We start from the raw sequence: 20,390 nt of genomic DNA on the forward strand, positions 1-20,390 counted from the left end.
AAAAAAAAATTGCTAAATGCGTTCTTTAATGGTTTACTTTCACACATTGGGCACTGGTAGCTTGTAAGCCCCATATAGGTTTACGTCGTAACACCAGCATGTCACACTAACTTGTGTTCCGTAATATTGGCATATAATTTCTTTAAATATTATACGTAACAAAATAGGTCATTATTTCTAGCAAGTAGCATGATTAAACGACCAACACTACTTCTTTTATACAAAGTCAAAAAAGCTAAAACATGACTATGTCCGTTATGCCAACGTTAAAAAGAAAACAAAATTATAAATTAATTGTTAAGTGTCTCGCGAAATTATATGCAAACTGTATGTGTTCCTTCTGGCGAAAAGGTTGGGCGAGCTTGCTTTAACTGCACGCCACGCTATTCTCTTTGTTGCGTCACACAAGAGAAAAACTTTACTTGTGATGTGATCAGTGAAGTGTAACGTTTTGGCGCACTGTAACTTTCGCACTCCCTATAGTTAACCCATAGTATACTATACTATACTATGGTTAAACGAATAGAATGTGATTGCCGTTTTCCCTAAATAATCGGATTTGCTCTTTATTGGGGCAGTATAATCTTTTTGTTGTGTCGATTCATGTTTTGTAAAAATACAAAAATTCAACATCGTGTAATAGTTTGCGTTAGAGATAACAATATTGTCATCAGTATTAAACCGCATTTTGAATCTAACTTACATAACGTTGACATACGTGCCCTTTTGAAGTAGGCTGTACCAAACATGCACATAAAAGCTATCTGTTGTTTTTTTATTGATCAAATTTATATTTTTAACTAGAGTTGCAGACATTTGACCACAAAACTAAGAATTACATCATCTGTTTGATTAGTTTTTTTCCATTAGCGACAACAGCTGAGTTTCATGAAATTTCACGAGCATCAATCCCAACCTGATTTGACAAACAATTTTGTTGTTTCTGCTTCTGAACAACCAAAGCCTAAAGTTACACCTTAACCTTACGCTAAACATTTTCAGCTACGTTTCCAAGAATATTTGTTATAAATCTATGGCTAACTATAGCATAGAAACCAATAAACAAGTTGCTTCACAGCTACCTTGAAAGATTGCAGAAATTCAGTTCCTCATTTTACTGAATCAATGGCGACGAGTTGAAAGGTCAGGGTTCCGCTTTACTGAACAGCATTTTGTTGCTGAACATGTATTAATTCAAAAGGAAACAAATAAGAAAAAGAGAGAGTTGTTTCTATATAAGATAATTTTAATAAAGAAATATTTTACAAATCGCACTCATAGATGTTACATGAAAAATAACCATTGGTTAAAATAATCTAATCCTACCTACGGGGAATCACCGAACGGTATTCGTAGATTCAAATCTTCACTTGATTAAAGTTGTGGAAAGGAAAGATTAAAAATGGGATCGAAGGACATGCTTCGTAAGTAATTTTGAATGTTTTTGGTGTGTTTTGACGTACATTATACTTTTCTGCTTTTTGGAAAAAAATTCCATTCCGTTTTCCTGTCATAAAAACAATTAACATACGGAAAGTGTTTTTTATTTTGCACTTTATCCTCACAATCAAAAGTCATGCAAAAATTATCCAATCTGTTTTCACCAATTTACATTTTTTAAAAAAATAGACATGGGTGTATTTGCAGTGCGTCAGTTGGTCCATCATCAGGATAATCCAAACAGACATTTGTGGACTCCTCATTATGCTCAGGCAGCATTCGATCATGCCGGTGATGCATTTGTTAATGTGGGATTTTTTGGAACAGATGAAATGTCAAAGAAAGTTTTCTTTCTTGTGTATTTGGAGTACATGAAACAGACAAGAGATTTAACAGTAAGTCCAAAATGGTGAGCCCAAACACAGTAAGTCCAAAATGGTTATTTTTGAACACTTTGGACAAGCTAAAGCAGGGTACTGTCAAACAGATTAGTTTTCACCAAAGCAACTAGGTGACTAGCAGAGTTTGTTATTTCAATTAAAAATTTCTGACAAATATCCGAAATGTCAGTGAAAATTTTGGTCTTTTTGAGATTTTTTTGAAAATTTAACATGTACATTCAGCATTAAAAATAGGTAACATATTGCATTGATTTATGCGATAACAGGCAAGTTTCGTTCACGAAACATATGAGTTTTAAGTTGCTATTCTGCATGTGCATTTGTACAAGTTTAACAGAACAAACCATTGGTATATGATATTATTTGTGGTACATTGGTACGAAACCTTACAAGTACTATGTGACAATGCACATCCCATTGCGTTGTGTTTCCTCATAAACAAATTGCCAAGAATCGAGATAACGACCTCTGAAGTATAACATGGCGTACTTGGCCGGCAATAGGACACATTTTTCGCTCACTGTTATTGCTTTGCCGAAGTGCATTCAGACATAATGTCCATAATGCCTTAAATTTTTACTGACATTTACCAAAAAAATCGGTCAAGGACCTACAAACAAAAAAAAACAGAAGACAAGTGATGTTGAACATCAAATATCCATGTGAAAACATTCAATAATAATGTAAAACAGTGGCCCTGTTTACAGTACACCAATGGTTGATTTTATTGCTGAAACACCAATGTTCATGATGGCTTTATAAAGAAACTGATTGTTTTTTGTGTTTAACAGGCACCAACCAATGCAATCTTCCAGCGATACAAGCAGCACTGCTATGCAAAAAACTTTCCCATCAGACAACTTGATAGAATAACTGGTCTCTGTTTGCAGGAAACCCCATTTTGTCGTCCAATAGAGGATGATCAGCTTGTAAGTAGAAGTAGTAAACTTTGAATTTGCATTAAGTAAGTGCAGGTTTTATGACTTTGTTTATGTTTGTTGCATTCATTTGCAAAAATAAATGATGTATTTACGGAAGATGCATATTTTTAAAAATTTTTCTATGTTTTTTTTTATACAACTTATTTTTTTTTTTTTAATGACTTGAGAAAAATAAGTTGAAACTAGATCTTGGTTCACAAAAACATTATAATATCAAACTATCTTCATAATTTCACATTTCCATTTATATTACTGATTTTGTGGTCAGATAATATGTAAATTGTGTCCACAATTCCTGAATATAAAAAGTGTTTATGTGCACGATAACAAGTTTAAACATAAAGAATATAAATAAGCACCATCTATTTTATTTTTCAACCAGCTTCGTTGTTTTTCAATGCTGACTCTGGAGTTGAATCAAAGAACATTTAGTTTAAACAAATGTATTTTGCAATGTGTTGGTGCCATGGCTTCCACTATTGTTATCAATGTACTAGAGGAGATTACAGAATCGGATTTGTCCCACTTGAAGGTTTGGATAAGTTTGTATGTTTGAAACATTCCACAGAATAAAAATTACAATTGGATTAATATATTGGTATATGACTTAATATTTATCCTTTAGTATCGTTTAGTATTGAACCCATAATTTACCCTTAATATTTTAGAAAAGTTTGAAAAATCGACGCCTATGATATCATCTATATGTCAAATCTATAATTTATCATAACCACTTGTGCATATTTTTTGTATCTGTTCTGTTTATTCTCAGGTGTTTGTGGATTATGCAAAGAAAATTCAATGGTATGGATTCACTTCTATATTGCAGGTATAATTAACTTGAACATTTCAAACACATGGTATATTATGTGATATATACGATACATTCAATGGTATTGGAAACAGAATTAATTGTATTTCACAAGTTTTCTGGTTGCATTGTAATAAATTACTTATAAATGTTTCTTTTTGCAAGGAATTGGTTTTTGTCATCCATGAATACAAAGGCCCCAAATATGGACAAAATAATGACTATCTCAAAACAGTTTTCACAAAATATTCCACCTCAGAATATTCCTTTGATCTACTTTCTGTAGCATTTGATAGCTGTATGTGCTACACTCTGCCTTCAGTCAAAGATGTTACACACTCAAAAGGTTTGTTCTGTGGAGTATATTTCTTTGTTAAAAAAAAGCCATAATATTGGAAAGCTGCAGACAGGGTGTATACCTGCACTGTTTTAACCTGTAAGGTAAGATTCGTTTGGCCATGGTGCTTTTTTCACATATATTGCATTGGTGTTTTTGCCTTTAGCACTATCAGTTACCAAGCAGATCCGTTTGGCCATAGTGTGCTCCACAGTGGTTCGTCGTCTCTATTGTTCGGTACTCAGTATATGGTACCAAACAGATCGACGTTCACCGAAAGGTACCACAAAGTGGAAATTAGTGTGCCCGCTAGTGTAAAAGCTAGCACAGTGCCACTGTCAACAGCTACACTGATGAGACCTTACAGGTCGAAACAGTGCGTGTACACAGCCTGTCTGCTGCTTTCCAATATTTCTATGTTCTGATCCAAAATAAAATTTTCATCATGCATGTATTTGCATTGTACAGGTCCTGTTCCAAAAGTTATTCCACTATTTGTGCATTAACTTGCACTGGAATTTAATAAAAAGATTTGAAATATTTAAAACTATGGTTATAAATGGTGTCGTTTGCTTACAAATTGCATATTTGTAATTTGTGGTTTTGAAGATCTTCCTGTCGACTACATGAAGGTGGTCTGCCAGTTTGGTTACAAACACGTTTGCCCTGAGAACAGAAGAAAAAGCTTCGCACACTGGACAATGTCAGAAAGAAATGGAAAACAAACTTTTAGACGGATCGAGCGATACATGAAATCCATGAACGACGGAAACTATGATCTGGGAAGGCTTTATTTGGAGGTTGGTTTTCAATTGTTGTGTGGTAGTATGTGATGCTCTGTATCAATTGTACATTTTTTGACATATAGATTCTTTGGTTTAGTTTTTGCAATGTTTAATACATTTACTGCATGATTAGTTAATGTTTCTGTCTTAATCACGCAACTTACCTCTTTTCACTTCTGTTTGGATCCTGTTTTGATTTTTCCCCATTTCTGACATTATAAATATTCCACCTCATAACTGATCCTATTTCAACTTTTGGTCGCTTAATTACATTTACAACTGGTTTTGATGCAGGACACAGCCCGACATGAGTATTTCTGTGGCATTGAGCTTCAAATTGAAGACTACATCAAAAACATAACAGAAGTGTGTGTGGAAAGTTATTGTTTTACCTGCATTTAAGACATTTCATAATGGTCATTGTAAGATTGGCCTCTAAATGTTTGCCTAAAATGTGAAAAGAAATGTTGGAAAACTTGTGCAGTATTTTCTCTTTTGCTGTGCATTATTGTATGTGGTCTTACATCATAACTTATGCTGCAGGGTATCAGGACCATGTCAGTTGACACATCATATGAAAACATTACCTCAAATGCTCAGGATTTTATCTTTAAAAAGTATGAAGATTTTATAAAAATACAAGACTTCAGACACCTGGGTTGGTATCAAAGTGGTATCAGTGCATTGGGAACATACACAAACAGTTACAAGATAATGTTTGAGGATGACTTTAAAAGAAAACTGGTAAGTAACCAATAAACTTTATTCGATTGTGGTGTAATTTTTACATCCAAATAGTTTGGATGTCACCTAATATTTTATTTAGGTTGCGCTAAAGCGTGTTACAAACAACTACAAACAGCTACAACGGAATGACGTGAAACTGAGCCATGTAAGAAATTACTGCTTGGAATGAGAAAAATGCCTCGTTTATGGATGGTTTTTTTCTTTTACTAACATTTATGTGAAAAGTTTGTTAATGTTTGTTAAGGAATGAAATCTTTGTTACATCCTTGTGAAGATGTGCTAATTATTTTTTTAACTTTTTAATTTTGAAAGGTTTTAAAGCAAACACAAAGCACTCATGACACACTACCGGTTGATGGAAGCAAAACAGTAAGTTATAGGGATTGGGAAAAACTTTAAAAATAAATAACTTGTTCAACTCTGTGTTCCCTAAAATTGATTAAATATTACCATAGATTACGGTAATACAGTCACAACTCTTCAGACTAGATAGCTTTGCCACCCTAAATTTAACCTTCATAAACTGCAGCCTTAGTTCAAAGCATAAAATAGTCACAAACCTTCATAATTTATGGCTTTATATTTCAACCCAAAATGTATGTGGAAGACTAAAAGGCTGCTGCCTAATGGTTGTTAGTGTTTGATGACATCCTAATAATATTGATGACATCATTAGTCATATGTGTGACACACCCTAGTTTAACATGACAAACTGATATTAACAAAGTCATGTATTTTGGAAAAGAGGTGATTTTTGCTTGACTTGTTCATTGCTCCGTTATACATTTGTTACGTATATTTTCCTACTATCTTTCAAGTTATTGAAACTATGCACCCCCACATCATATCCTTTTTTATGAAACTGCATATTTTGTTCACACTTCTACATAAATATAATAATTTGGAATAATTTTATTGTTCTTCATACTGCATCATTATTTATTTTCAGTCGGGTGAAATGGAAGCAATTTTTTCAAAGGCTTTGGAAATTTATCTGAGTAAAATGAAGGTAAATGCTTTGGTGATTGTTATAATTTCAAGATGGTGGTTGTTGTATGTTTGTTAACAATTAAATGCTATCTGATGACATTAAAACTTGACGCTTTTTGCAGGAAAACGAGTGCACATGCAAAGATGATGTTTTTCAGCAACATTCTTTGGCGAATGATGAAGCAAAACAACATCTTGAGACAGCTTTGGATCCAAAGTTTTCTCATGTTGTTTGGGGTGAAAAATGCTATTCTTTGTTTTTGTTATATTAATGGATACTGGTTTTAACATGGAAAAGTCCTCGAACAAAATTAGTAGTTAGAAAAGAGTCGTTCAATTATTGTCAGATCAACAAATGCTGAATTTCAATTTGACTTTGCAAGAAAAAAGAGATGCAATTATCAGTGAGATTGAAAGTGCAAAAAAACAAGAGGTAATCATGATTGCCTGGAGTTATTCTGAATTTGATGTGCACCATTAGGCAAAAGTATTGTGTTCTAATACATGGATTGTTTTAGAATGTAATGCACTGCTTACAATCAAATGCTGTTAGCAGCTACAGGGAAAGCATGGTGGTGAGTTTCCTTGTAATGTTGAATCAATCAATTTACTATATTTGTTGAAACTTGTGGCAACTATTTAAATTCTATTTTAAGCTGATTTAAGGGAAATACAGAAAAAAATTATACTTTGTTGGTCAATTTGTTGTGACTATTATAACATTTATTCATTTCAGACATTTGTATTTTGCTGTTTTCATTGAACCTGTTTTGTTTGTGATTTAGGAAGCTCTATTTGCAATGGAAGAACCATTTGAAGAATGCCATAAGAAATGTTTGAAGTGTGGAAAAAGAATTCTCTCTTCGTCGCAACTTTGGGCAAATGCAACGTTGAGGAAACAAATGGAAAGTCAGTTTATTGAAAAGGCAGAGGAGGAAAAATCTTTCTTCGGAAGTTATTTTAAAGTAATTGTTTTGATTTTTTAAATACTTCACAAACACATTGTTAATCCTAATATCACAGTTAGCAATTAGGATAATTGAAATTGCATGTGGGTTTGTGCATTAAATTTTCTTGCATAGCAAATATTTTTTTGTGTTGGATAAAAGTTTTATTTTAGAGGAAACACGATGCCACCTACTTTGAAAATGAAAAGAAGTTAGCGGCGAAGTACCATGAACTTATGGATAACGGGGTAAGAAAACTTAATATTTCTTACTAGGTGTAAAACCTAGTTTTTATTGTTAGTTCGTTAATTATTTCGTAATTGATAAAACAACATAAGTGCATGACACTGAAATGTTGTAAACAAAAATCGTTTGCAAAAACTGTGGATCATTCTGAACAAACATAACATCAAGTGATTCAATCACATTTTCATACAAGGACAAGCAGAAGTCGATTTGTAATAAACATTTCAAATGCACATTGTTTTAGATTTTGGAATTGGAGAACATCCAAAACTTTAAAGCCTTACATGGCCGTGCAGTGAGTCAAGCTTATCAACATCTGAAGTTAAGCAAGAAGTTATCGAAAGAAAATGGTGAAATGTTGAGAGAGAGTCTGACCCCGTTCAAAGAAAAATACCTCGAGATGTTTGAACTTAATCAGGTAATTACCTCAAAATGGTTTAGGTATTTTATTCCACTGTTTCAACCCATAAGGTCTCATCAGTGCTGCCATGGCTAGATTGTCCACACACCACGTTGCACTGATAAGACTTGATAGGTTGAAACAATGGCCATCTGTATGCAGCTCACAAAATTCAAATTATTTTATATGCACAAAAGCCATAATATTCAATGAGAGCTGCAGACAGGTGTACACACTGCTTCGACCTGTAAGGTCTCATCAGTGCAGCTGGTGACTGTGCCACAAGGCTACATTTGTTTGGCCATATTGCGCCCAATGTGGTTCGTCTACGTTGATTGGTAGCTAGTTTGGTACCCAACATATTGACAATTGACTAAAAGGTACCACAAAGTGGAAATCTGTGTGCCTGCAAGTCTACCAGCTAGCCCTGAGCCCGGCAGGCCACACGGACTAGCCTTGTGGACCATAGTTTAGTGATCCCTGGCGTAGAGTCACATGCCCTTAGTTAACCTTTTCCTTTAGTTATCATGGATCTGCAACATTAACTAGAAGATGTTGTGTCAATATCTGGGTTTGTTGCAGATCTGCATCTTGTGTCTCTCTTGATTCCAGAGTGAACACACCAGCTATGATAAATTATCATTGAACATTTTACTTGATCTGTTACTTTTTTGCAGGAACTCAAAGCAGCAGAAGCCAGGTTAAAGATATTGGAGGACCAAAAACTTGCTTCTAAGAAGGTAGAAAAATGTTTACTGTAAAAAAGAATTTTACGGTCGGTTTTGCTTTGTGTATTCAGTGCTTATTTTAACATAATTAGTTGATGTATTGGAATACCAACAATTTTGTAATGTGTTGCGAGATCCATGACTGGAAAACAAACATGTGATGCAACTTTATGTTGAAAGAAACGCTTTTGTCAATGCAGTAATTCTGCACACAACTGACAACCATTAAGTTAGATTATGATCAGTTTAACAAATCCATTACTTTAGGCTGTGGATTGTTTTGTTCCTCCGAGCGAACTGACGTTTTCCATGGACAAAATTATTGACAACGGAAACTTCAGGCTTGTTAAGAAGGCGTGGAATGACATGCATGGAAATGTAACAGTGCAGTACATTAACATAGAGGACGGAATATCGACCGAACAGCAGATGGAAACGTAAGTTTGTAAATATATTGACACGGTTCGGGATTTTAGTCTCAGTAATTGAGCTGGTACGTTTGTTGCAGGTTGACGGAGGGCGTCTCACTATCCCGGTTGGCTAATCACGATCACGTGATCCGCGTACTCGGTCACACTCGCCAGGGAAACGAGTTCGGAGTTTTGTTCGAGTACGTGGACGGTATGGACATCCTCCCCTTCCTCCAATACACCAGAAAGAAGGATTTCTGGCTCCCTCCCCTGGCCAACCTCCGACTCTGTGCCGATATCGCATCTGCCATTCACTTCCTCCACTCCGATCCAATCTTTAGAGTCGGTGACATCACGATTGATGACGTAATGATCACGTGTAGCCTTCGTGCCAAAGTGACGGGGTTTAAGATTGGTAAATTTATGGAAGGCAACGAAAGTCGTGGGAATGGTGCCGCGTCCCTTGCAAAAATAATCGCATCTATAATCCTCCGGGAGAAGTGGAGTGGTGATGAGGATTGGGATCGGATTGCGGAGGAGAGCATGGCGTGCGCAGAGACCCAGGAAGAGCGGAAGTTATGTTGGGCACTGGAGGATGAAATCCGTCTCTGTCAAGGGGAAAGTCCCTCGGTCGCTGAAACACGAAAACGTCTCCTCATGCGCTTGGAATCCTCTGATGACGGAGGTTTCACTTTTTCGGATGAGCGCACAACTAGGCTCCTAGAATACCTCCTGGATGCCATGAGAGAGCTTGACTTTTTAAACAATGATCAGAATAAAATTGATGACAATGATGTCCTTCCTATTCTTTGACCTGTGTGTTTTCGTGAGCCAAAAAATGTTGACTTTACTCTGGTATCGTCATTGCTACACAGATATCACATCCGAAACTGTTTGATTTAATTAGTTGAGATATTGGTCGTATTCGTGTTTTATAATTTCCAGTGGTTGGGTTTGCCTCCATTATATGTGTTTCCAATATAGCCCACATATGACGTATCACAGGTGTAATTCATTACTGCACTGGGACGACTTTTCAAACCTAAACCCTCTATTGTTTGTTCGGGATTAAATGCGTTGACACTTTATTTTTGTTTGTGGATTTCTATTGTTTGCAGTAAAACTATGTGAGTGTGCAAGATTGTTTGTTTTCACAAAAGAAACCCGATCTTGCTGACGGTATTTATGCAAACATGTTGTTAATCACCGACACAAACCTGAGACCCATTTATCAAATTTCTAACCGCTGTGTAGATAACGGCTTCTCGGGTTGCACGGAAAGCTTGATGAGCGTCAAGAAGTCATTTGTGAAAACATTTCAAACGCAATGGAAACGCAGCCACAACCAAACTATGGGACACGATTTGTACTCGTCTTTCTATTTTTTAATCATAAGCATTTGGAGAAAGGGAATGGTATAAAATCGATTTGCGTAAACAGTTAAAAGCACCTCTAACATCCCATGCAGGAACGATGGGAAAATTTGAAAGCAGATGTTTAAAGCACATAGAAAATAATTGACAGTTCTTTTTCAAAAGAAAGTTAAACAGTGGGTCCGAGTTCATGTCATATTATTAGAACAAAAATGCACTTTGCAATCGTGGCACTCCTGGTTATTACATTAACATAACGACCCTTCTGTCCGTTCAACATAACGAGGGTATTTTTCCCGCTGGTGTAAGCCAAACCGTTGGTGACAAGACGTACTCGATGGTTGTTCTCGTTTTGTTGCCTCGAAGTTGCGAACAGTTTCGTCGTCGTCTGGTATTGGTGGAAATTCACCACGTGTTCAGGCTCCACTGTTTTGTTTTGGTTGTAGAATTCGGTTGCTCTTTGCCAAATTTGTGCGTTCAATTATCATTACGACACCACAACTGCCTTTTGCAAAGTATTTTATTTTACAAACAAAACCTCCATGCATCCATGTATCATTCATAAAATGTTCCTGGTTACATCTGTATTTGCGCTTGACAGATAACCTGTGGGATTGTTTTTCATCATAGGAAAAAACCTAAATCGTTTTAATTTGAAACATATCGAAGTTACCATTTATCGAATTGCTGATGAGACACATAATGAAGAACAACTTGAAACATAAACATGCATTTAGCGCTTTTAATTGGGAAAAATATCTTGGTTAAATCTTCATCTGAACATTTCCGTAAATAGGCTCGAAAACTGTTGCAAAAGAAAGCATTATGAATTACGTGGAAATGTCTCTTTATCCGCTATGAAAATAGTCTGCAAAGCGTTGCATTAAAAATATTTACATGCGTTAAACTCATAGCCAAAAGGTAATGATTCACAGTTGTTATTTGATGCTTCTATTCAGCAAGTCAGGTATTCATGTCTAAGTGATACACGTCCATTCCACGAAGTTGGAATCAATCGTAACTTCACAGCTTTAACAGGTTTCTCGAAAATGTTGGTCACCTTCGTGTCTTGATCAGTGTTGCCATTGAACTCCTTCATTACGACGAGACAACGTAGCGAAAAAGATCTGGGCATATATATCAATACTGTAGCCCTAATATAACAACTTACTACAACTTTTTCATCACTTCCTGTCACTAGTTTTCAATGAGGATCACCAGGACGGATGAAAGATATTTTAAACTTTATGGTCTATTCAATATATTTATTTCTTCCTTGTGTGATAACACCTGTGATAATAGTGGGTGATTTCAAATCGACCTGAATCCACTGATCAGCGTTATCTGTTGTATATGCGTAAGGTTTTAAATTGAATGGAGCAAAGGTGTTCGCAGAAAACAAATTGGATAAAGGGAATTTTTTTTAACATTGATGTGTAAAAACACACGCGTGCCAAGAGCCAAACCCTGTTAAGAAATTTTGATACTCTCTTGCTGCTGCAACCCAAGCACCATAATGCACATCAGGTATATAAGGGCGATCTAATGCTTTTTATAAATGGGGGAGAACAGTTACCTTATATCAAAGCAAGGACTTGCGCGAGGTAATAACCCTAACCGTCATACGAGGTAAATTCTTTTGTGGCTGATCAATATCGACTCATATTACAAACCAATAGAGCTTACAGAAAATGTCGCAAATATATCAGGATAATGATTTAATGATTTGTATCAAGTAGATAGCAGTGCGGTGAAGTGAGATGGCCGAACCTGATAAATGCAGTCAAGCGTGAGTCGCCTTGATGTTTTCAAAGCTTTACGTCACTTGTCAACATTTGTAAATAAAAACATATCAATATTTAAGATATATACTAATTGTACAAAGTCAGCCACCAGTAGCCTTCATGTCAACCATTATCAGGACTCATTCGTTAGTGCTTTTGAAGCACGAAAAGAGGACTAGTAGTAATAATGAGCCGAGTAGCATGGGCACTCTTCACTTATTAGGGATCGGGCACTCTTCACTTGGTTTGAGATCGGGCACTCTTCACTTGGTCTGAGATCGGGCACTCTTCACTTGGTCTGAGATCGGGCACTCTTCACTTGGTCTGAGATCGCGCACTCTTCACTTATGTGGGATCGGGCACTGTTCACTTATGTGGGGTTGGTCACATATTGTATGAAAAATAACTTAGAGTGGTTCATTTGTTGAATGAGTTGGCCGAGTAAGGACGTAAACCCAAGTGAGAAGTTTTTTGAATGAGCACTGGTCACTAGATGGTATAAAAGAGTTGTGGCTGTGCAGGCTTTCGGTTTGTTCACTTCTGAGTTGAATAGAAATATGTCATTTCTTACTGGTCGTTCTCTCTTTGGACGAAGAGATAGAAGTGATGCTCAATACTCTTTAACCTCGGTCATATGCGCCCCGGGTGGATTGGTCGAGGGGACGAGGAATTATCCTTGTTTGGACCCTACAAATGTTAATATGGCTGAAGAGAGAAAACGTATAGATTCGTTCAAATATGGATTTTGGCCTTATCATACCCGATCAACACCGGCGGATTTAGCCGAAGCTGGATTTTACTTTATTGGTATTCACGATAAAGTGAAATGTTGGTATTGTGGATGTTGCCTCTTTAACTGGGAACTGAATGACGTTGCTTGGGAAGAACATGCCAAACATTCTCCTGGATGTGAGTTTCTTCTCAAAATCAAAGGTGGGCAATTCGTTGCCGGAATTAGTGGTAAAGGAAAAGATGTGTGCGGTCCGAATTGGGAAGAAGCATGCCTTCGTGAAGAGAAGAGACTGGCTGAAACACAAAATGAAATAACTAATTCAGATGCAATTTCTTTCCTAAAGTGTTTTGGGCTATACTAACCTAAGTTTTGTGTTCGTTCTATCGAATAAACAACATGTGCTTGAAGCAGCTGAGGTTGTAACCTATAAGAACAGTCTAAAGAAAAGCGTTTAAAAGCGCAACAAACATAAAAAACTTTTAGTTTGTTCAAAATCTGTTTGCGAAAACACCATGGATTTTATTCACCCTTTCACTTGCCTTGTAGCTGGTCCGACTAGTTGTGGTAAAACGTTCTTTGTGAAACGTCTCATAAACGAGAAGTTAACTTTACCAAATCCCCAACGCATTGTATGGTGTTACGGCGAGTGGCAAGGGGCGTACGAAGGGATTAACGGTGTGGAATTTGTTCGGGGATTGGCAACTGATTTTGATTCGTCAGAGAGAACACTTTTGAATATTGATGATTTAATGAGTGAATGCGACAAAAGCGTGACCAATCTTTTTACAAAAGGGAGCCACCACAAAAATATAAGTGTGATATACATTGTTCAGAATTTATTTCACAAAGGAAAGGAGCAACGCACTATCAGTTTGAACGCGCATTACCTCGTTGTTTTTAAAAATCCAAGAGACGCATCTCAAATAACTCATCTTGCCAAGCAAGTTCAACCAGGGCGGACGCGTGCCGTTCAGGAATCATATAGTGACGCGACCTCTCGTCCACACGGTTATTTGCTTTTTGACTTCAAGCAGAGCACAGCAGAAAAATTTCGTTTAAGAACCAACATTTTTCGCGGTGAAACCCAGATTGTGTACGTACCAAAATCTCTGTAGCATGTTAAGGCGACTACATGACCAAGCTCCAGTTCTTACGACACTCGCTAAAGCCAAACCCAAGCTTGCTCGGTCGATTATAAAAGTCGCTGATCGTGAATTAATCCAGTGCATTTGCGAATGTGCATACAACGTTTTGAAGGGGAACGTAACATTGACACCCACGGAACGAGCCAAACTTTGCAGATACAAAAACGGCATCCGTGAACTTGGAAAAAGTCAACTCCTGCAAAACGAAAACGTCAGATTATACAACGTGGAGGATTTTTATCAGCGTTGTTAGCTCCGTTGATTGGCAGCATAATACCCGCCGTCACTAGTCTTTTTTCTGGTGGGAAGTGAAATGGAAAGTGTTCAAAAATTCGCTTTGGTGGACCCTCGTATTTTGAAAAGTCTACAGGGAAACACACCTTCACAAACGACGCCTGTTGAAAACGCATTAACCACACTCGATCGGAAAATGAAGGACATCATAAACCAGCCTGGGACGATGGAAGACAAAGTAAAACTTTACAACCAGGCACTTCAACGGTATCAATTTTATAAGGACACCCTTGTGAATAAACCACTTAAGTTTACGGTTACTGAAGAACTTCGAGGAAAAACTGTGGCTGGAGAAGTTGAGGAAACAAAGAAAAATGTTGTCGAAAGTCGTGTAATTGATTCTATGCCGAAGACGTTTAAATACAAAGCAAAGCGAGTCATTGATATTATCAAGGAAAGTCCAGCAATTGATTTCAACTCGACAGGAGAGCTTTCGGTTAAAGGGGAAGTTGTTAAGGGAAGCAACATTGAGGATCTGATTCACAATGCTGTGCGACGCCGCGGGTCGACGTCAACGACGCCTATCGGATGGACTGATTTCCAGTCGGCATTGGAAAAAGCAAATGCACCAAAGTCATTGCTTGGGTATACAAATACAAGACCCGCGCCAGGCCAGCGCCCAGTTGGATCTAAACCACCACCGGTGCAGAATAGACGATTTGCAAAGCAATGGGTAAATCTGTAAAGTTTTCTGAGGAATATTATTCTCCCTTGCAACCAGGAAGTCTCGGGGGCGTGAAGCGCCTCGCCCGTGCTTCAAAACGAAAAAGAGTTGAAGTAAAAGATTGGCTGCGAAAGCAGGACACTTACACACTCCACAAACCTCTACGTCGAAATTTTAAACGTCTTCGTGTTGTAGTCGGAGGTATTGATTTTCAGTGGCAGGCTGATTTGGTTGATTTGGTGAAACTAAGTCGTTACAACAATGGGTTCAAATACTTACTTGCCGTTATTGATGTGTTTTCAAAGTATGCGTGGGTTGTCCCAATAAAACAAAAAACGGGGCCAAGTCTTGGGCGAGCTTTCGAAAAAATCTTGCAAGATGGGGACCGCCAACCGCAGAAATTACAAACAGATCGTGGCAAAGAGTTTGTGAATAAACTTTTTCAAAATTGGTTACAAAATCACGGTATTCATTTTTTTACGACGTACAATGACGAAACAAAAGCCTCCATTGTTGAGCGATTTAATCGGGCCTTGAAGGAGCGTTTATGGCGGTACTTCACGTATGCCCAGACATCGAAATATATTGACGTGCTAGATGATGTAGTAGAAAGCTACAACAACAGCTATCACCGCAGCATTCGAACTACTCCCTCGTCGGTGAAACAAGATAATCAGGATACTGTCTGGGAAAATTTATACGGCGATATATCGCATCCACCGATGTCCTGGAAGTTTGCAGTGGGTTCCCCAGTTAGAATCGCAGTTACCCGTACAAAGTTTAAAAAAGGTTACTTACCAAACTGGACGGAAGAAGTGTTTTTTGTAAAATCCCGGCGCCAAACCAATCCCCATACCTATTCTCTAGTCGATTATAATCGTGAACTAATAGAAGGGTCGTTTTATGATGAGGAACTCCAAAGTGTGGAAAAGGACCTTTATAACATTGAGAAGATATTGAAAAAGCGAAAAAGGCACGGGGTAGAGCAATGGCTTATAAAATGGGTCGACTACCCCGATAGTTTTAATTCGTGGCTCAACGCAGAGGACGTCGTACATTACAGCGTATAGCGTGTCAATGACTTCAGGAGGAGATTGGGTGTGGTGTGGGCGAAGTTTGCCTCGTGAAGAAGTTGTGTTTTTTTGTCAAGTGTTTCTCATTTTTGTTGTAGTCATCACCAGTCTTGTGAATTTGACGTTGGGACACCCAAACCCGAATCTTTGGACAGCGTTACTGGCAAGTGAGGTTGGGTATCTGTTGCCAGCACCGAGTTTGAAAAACAAGAATGTTTTACGTGACTCTTCCGAGCAATAGTAGTTTAGAGTTTTACCCCGAAAATACAACGACCCAATTCAAACTAAACTTCCTAAAAGCATTCACTTGGATCAGGGAAAATGGGAAGTGGCGTTAAGTGACATTCAATATCCCTACTCATGGAAAAATATTGGGTCAGAAGTGTGGTTCGGAATGAGAGTGGGGGCCGAAGCTACTAAAAAGTTGACGCTTCCAAGCGGGCTTTATAAATCGGGAAAGGAACTTGCAAGTACAATGACAAAATTAGTTAAAACAGAAGGCACCAAGGAATTTAAACGACTTCTTCAGGAATCAGAAACCGATGATTTTAACCCCGATGGGGGTGTGATTAATAATTTATTTGTATTTGATCCGGTGACGCGTTTGACCACTATAAACCTCCCTAGGGAAAGTCAAATGGCGCTCTCTGATGACCTTGGGCAACTTTTGGGCTTTCAAACAACTCCACTTCCACACCTTTACGAAGGAAGCCACACAACCGAAGGAAGGTGCACTCTGGAGAATGAATTTTCGACCATTTTCGTCTATTGTGATCTCGTTGAACCGCGTATAGTGGGCGATTCACTTGTTCCCCTTCTCGATACGATCCCAGCTCAAGGAGAGCCTGGAGAGACAGTGTTTAAAAGGTTCTCACGTCTATCGTATCAACCATTACGTGGAAGTACCATCACGAGTGTAGAACTAAGTTTAAGAAACGAATTCGGGGGTTTGATTCCTTTTGAAAGCGGTCGGGTGATCGCTACACTTCACTTTCGAAAAACACCCTTATACATTTAGACGGAAAATGCAGCGTCAATGCGGCACTCCATATTGTGTGCAAAACGATATTAAAGACTATGAGAATTACTATGTGGCCCAAGCTGGTCATGGAATGCCTTTTTTCAGTGGAGCAGTTTCACAACGTGGCCACGGATTGGGTAGTGTGTTTGCGAGTCTTGGTAGGGCTGTACTATCGCTACTTAAATCGGGCGCAAGCCGTATCGGAAAAGAAGTGATTAAATCAGGTGCCTAATTCGCCGGTGACATGTTGGCTGGGCAATCACCACGGGCAGCAGCTATAAAACGTTCACGAGAGGCGGGAAAATCATTATTACGTTCTGCGCAGCGGTCCTTTACACACCCACCCGGAGAACCTGCAACTAAACGCAGAAAAAAGACGAAGAAAAAACGTTCCCCAAGACGAAAGAAAGCGGATATATTTTCATAACATGGGCAGCCTCATTAACCAACAGTCTGGAAAATGCTTGAAAAGTGAACTTGATTTATTTGCGCTAAAACCCACACAAGTCAGCATCGAACATTCCCAGTGGGTGGAATTTATGCCCCTTTCGACATTGAGTGATGCCGGCCCTATAGAATTTACCGTTTCTGGGACAGGGGAAGATTACATAGATCTAGCAAATACTATGCTTCTGTGCACAGCGCGCATAACCAAGGCAGATGGGACAAATATTGACGCAGACGCAGCCGTTGGTCCTTGTAATTATTGGCTACATGCTCTATGGGATCAAGTTGACTTGTCTTTAAACAACAAAGTTGTCACACCTGCTAGTAACACGTATCCCTACCGTGCTTACCTCGAGAGCCTTTTAAGCTTCGGGAATGATGCAAAAGAATCCCAATTAACTGCGGCGATGTGGCATAAAGATACGGCAGGAAAGTTTGAGACTTTGGATGCAGGAAATGCTGGATATATCACCAGACGCGACTGTGCAAGTGGTAGTCGTGACATTGAAATGTTAGGCAAGCTCCATATCGACATGATGAATCAGTTTCGTTATGTATTAAATGGCGTTGACGTGAAGATCCGCTTGATCAGGAGCAAAGATCCGTTTTCGATTATGGCCGAGGCGAATACCGGTTACAAGGTCAACCTTAAAGACGTTCGGTTGTATGTTCGTAAAGTACGTCCGAGTGCCCCTGTTTTGATGGGACATATAAAAGCATTGGAGAAGGCTACTGCCAAATATCCAATCACGAGGACATCTGTGCAAGTGTACTCGGTCCCACGTGGAAACCTTTCCACGACACATGACACATTTATACGTGGCCAGATCCCAAAGCGAGTAGTGGTGGGGTTTGTTGACAACGACGCATTTAATGGAGCTTATGCAAAAAATCCGTTTAATTTTAAACACTTTGATGTGAATTACCTGGCTCTGTACCATGACGGGAAAATCGTGCCGGGAAAGGCGCTTCAACCAAATTTCACATCAAAAAATTATGCGAGGAGCTTCATTAGCCTTTTTACTGGGATGGGAACATTTTTTGAAAACGCCGGTAGTGGAATATCACTCTCCGAATATGGGCAGGGATTCACACTCTATTGCTTTGACCTCAGTCCTGATATGGCAGATCTGGCTACCTTTGATTTGGTTAAGCACGGTAACATTCGTTTGGAGGTTCACTTTGGCACGGCTCTCGCGAACACTATAAATATCTTGGTGTACGCGGAATATGACAATGTATTGGAGATTGACAAATTCAAAAACGTAATTTTCGATTACTCGGCTTAAATGGACGAACTTCAAATCGCATCTATTTTATCTCGTGACCAAGCCATTGGATCCGTGTTTTATGGTGTCTATGCGCGGGATGAACTCACTACGTTGAACCACCCCTATCCCAAAGCATATATTGTGAATACTGATCCCAGTAATAGACCCGGAATGCATTGGCTTGCGATGTTTTTTGATGGGGAAGGACGGGGGGAGTTTTATGACACGTTCGGGCGTGCCCCGATCCACGAGGAGCTTGTAAATTTTCTAAACCGAAATGCCACTCAATGGAAATGGAACCGTCGCATTGTACAGCACCCCCTCTCATCTGCCTGCGGCCCTCATTGTATGTATTATTTACTGTTTCGTGCACGTGGATTTTCTATGTCTCGTATAGTCGATACATTTTCTTCTGACTTGCGTGAGAACGATCAAACTGTCTGTGCGTTCGTTTCAAACATGTAATCGTTTAATACAATAATTTGCAACAACAGCGATAGTGGTATGTACAAGTCGAGTTTCCCCCCTTTTTTTGCACTCACCGAAGGTGAGTGCTCTCCTCCGAAGGAGGAGAGAGAGGGAAGGTTTATTGTGAAAGTGGAAAACACAGAAAAGCAGCACCAACATCGGAATGTTTGTCTTGAGCGGTAGAAATAAAAATTTCTTGCACTTGAAGCACTTGTTCGCGAACAACCGAATCAATCAACTGCGAGCGACTTTGGTAAAATTCAAAAGAATCGGCATTTTCTATTATTGGTCTCAAATACGCGGCGGGTGAAAACACAGATTTAGATTTAAAACTTAATGCAATTCCATCGACAGCCACGTCGATTGCCATATTCTTCACTCGGTCGGCGACGATACAATCTTCCACCGCGTCTGCTGTGGACCAGTACACCACCTGCACGCGACTGAAGGCGTCGGCAAACGGTTTGGGAAATAGCAACACGTAGGGTGTTTCTGGAAACAGGGAAGGAGCCAGTTTCCGGAGTTCGTCGTGGTCAAAACATTCTCCTCTAAACTTCACATACAACGTTGCACAGCAAAGTCTGGTACCTACAGCAACCAAAAATAAATTAGGAAACGGAAGAAAAGCAAAACCTCGTCAAGACATACCTGCAGGTCGGCGACTTCTGCATATCTCTGTCAGCAGCTGTGTAGCGCTTTGCTGTCTGGTTGAATCGACGGTGTCGGGAACAATACGTCTGTTGAGTGACATCTTCTCCGTTGGTTGCTTCTGTTCGTTGATGAGGAATGAAGTATCTATACCGTCTTATATACAATCAAAATGACGTGATCCCGTTCAAAACCTGCCATAAAATATTCCAACAAATTGTGCAATACATGAGCGCTCATCTTGTTCGGGATTGCTTCACCTCTCGCATTGTGCCTCACTCCCAAT

At 38.7% G+C, this 20,390-nt stretch overlaps 1 protein-coding gene and 1 pseudogene across 2 annotated transcripts; both read left to right on the forward strand.

Annotated features, from left to right (window-relative positions):
- Window positions 1-20,390, forward strand: part of LOC145902168 (SCO-spondin-like) — a 196,756-nt pseudogene that overhangs the window by 105,089 nt on the left and 71,277 nt on the right.
- Window positions 1,007-10,255, forward strand: LOC145902171 (uncharacterized). 2 transcript variants are annotated; one of them, XM_082990040.1, is made up of 22 exons: window positions 1,007-1,143; window positions 1,357-1,424; window positions 1,648-1,835; window positions 2,633-2,770; window positions 3,165-3,314; window positions 3,555-3,611; window positions 3,759-3,939; window positions 4,540-4,730; window positions 5,010-5,081; window positions 5,259-5,459; window positions 5,542-5,607; window positions 5,775-5,831; window positions 6,412-6,471; window positions 6,575-6,689; window positions 6,800-6,885; window positions 6,971-7,027; window positions 7,238-7,417; window positions 7,573-7,647; window positions 7,890-8,063; window positions 8,723-8,785; window positions 9,041-9,210; window positions 9,282-10,255. In XM_082990040.1, exons 2-22 carry the CDS (start codon window positions 1,403-1,405, stop codon window positions 9,994-9,996), a joined length of 3,018 nt encoding a protein of 1,005 aa, XP_082846166.1. In that variant the 5' UTR covers window positions 1,007-1,143; window positions 1,357-1,402; the 3' UTR covers window positions 9,997-10,255. The 2 variants fall into 2 exon arrangements, with proteins under 2 accessions (XP_082846166.1, XP_082846167.1); XM_082990041.1 differs by lacking the exons at window positions 7,573-7,647; window positions 7,890-8,063.

The sequence above is a fragment of the Ascidia mentula genome, chromosome 5 (assembly GCF_947561715.1).
Source record: "Ascidia mentula chromosome 5, kaAscMent1.1, whole genome shotgun sequence".
Taxonomy (NCBI): domain Eukaryota; kingdom Metazoa; phylum Chordata; class Ascidiacea; order Phlebobranchia; family Ascidiidae; genus Ascidia; species Ascidia mentula.

What these genes read in the sequence shown, in the direction of transcription:
- LOC145902171 (XM_082990040.1), top strand. Translation starts at nt 1,403, where the DNA reads ATGGGATCGAAGGACATGCTTC. An exon ending in CAATAGAGGATGATCAGCTT is followed by an intron (nt 2,771 to 3,164) that starts GTAAGTAGAAGT and finishes TTTTTCAACCAG; the next exon opens with CTTCGTTGTTTTTCAATGCT. An exon ending in GATTCACTTCTATATTGCAG is followed by an intron (nt 3,612 to 3,758) that starts GTATAATTAACT and finishes TCTTTTTGCAAG; the next exon opens with GAATTGGTTTTTGTCATCCA.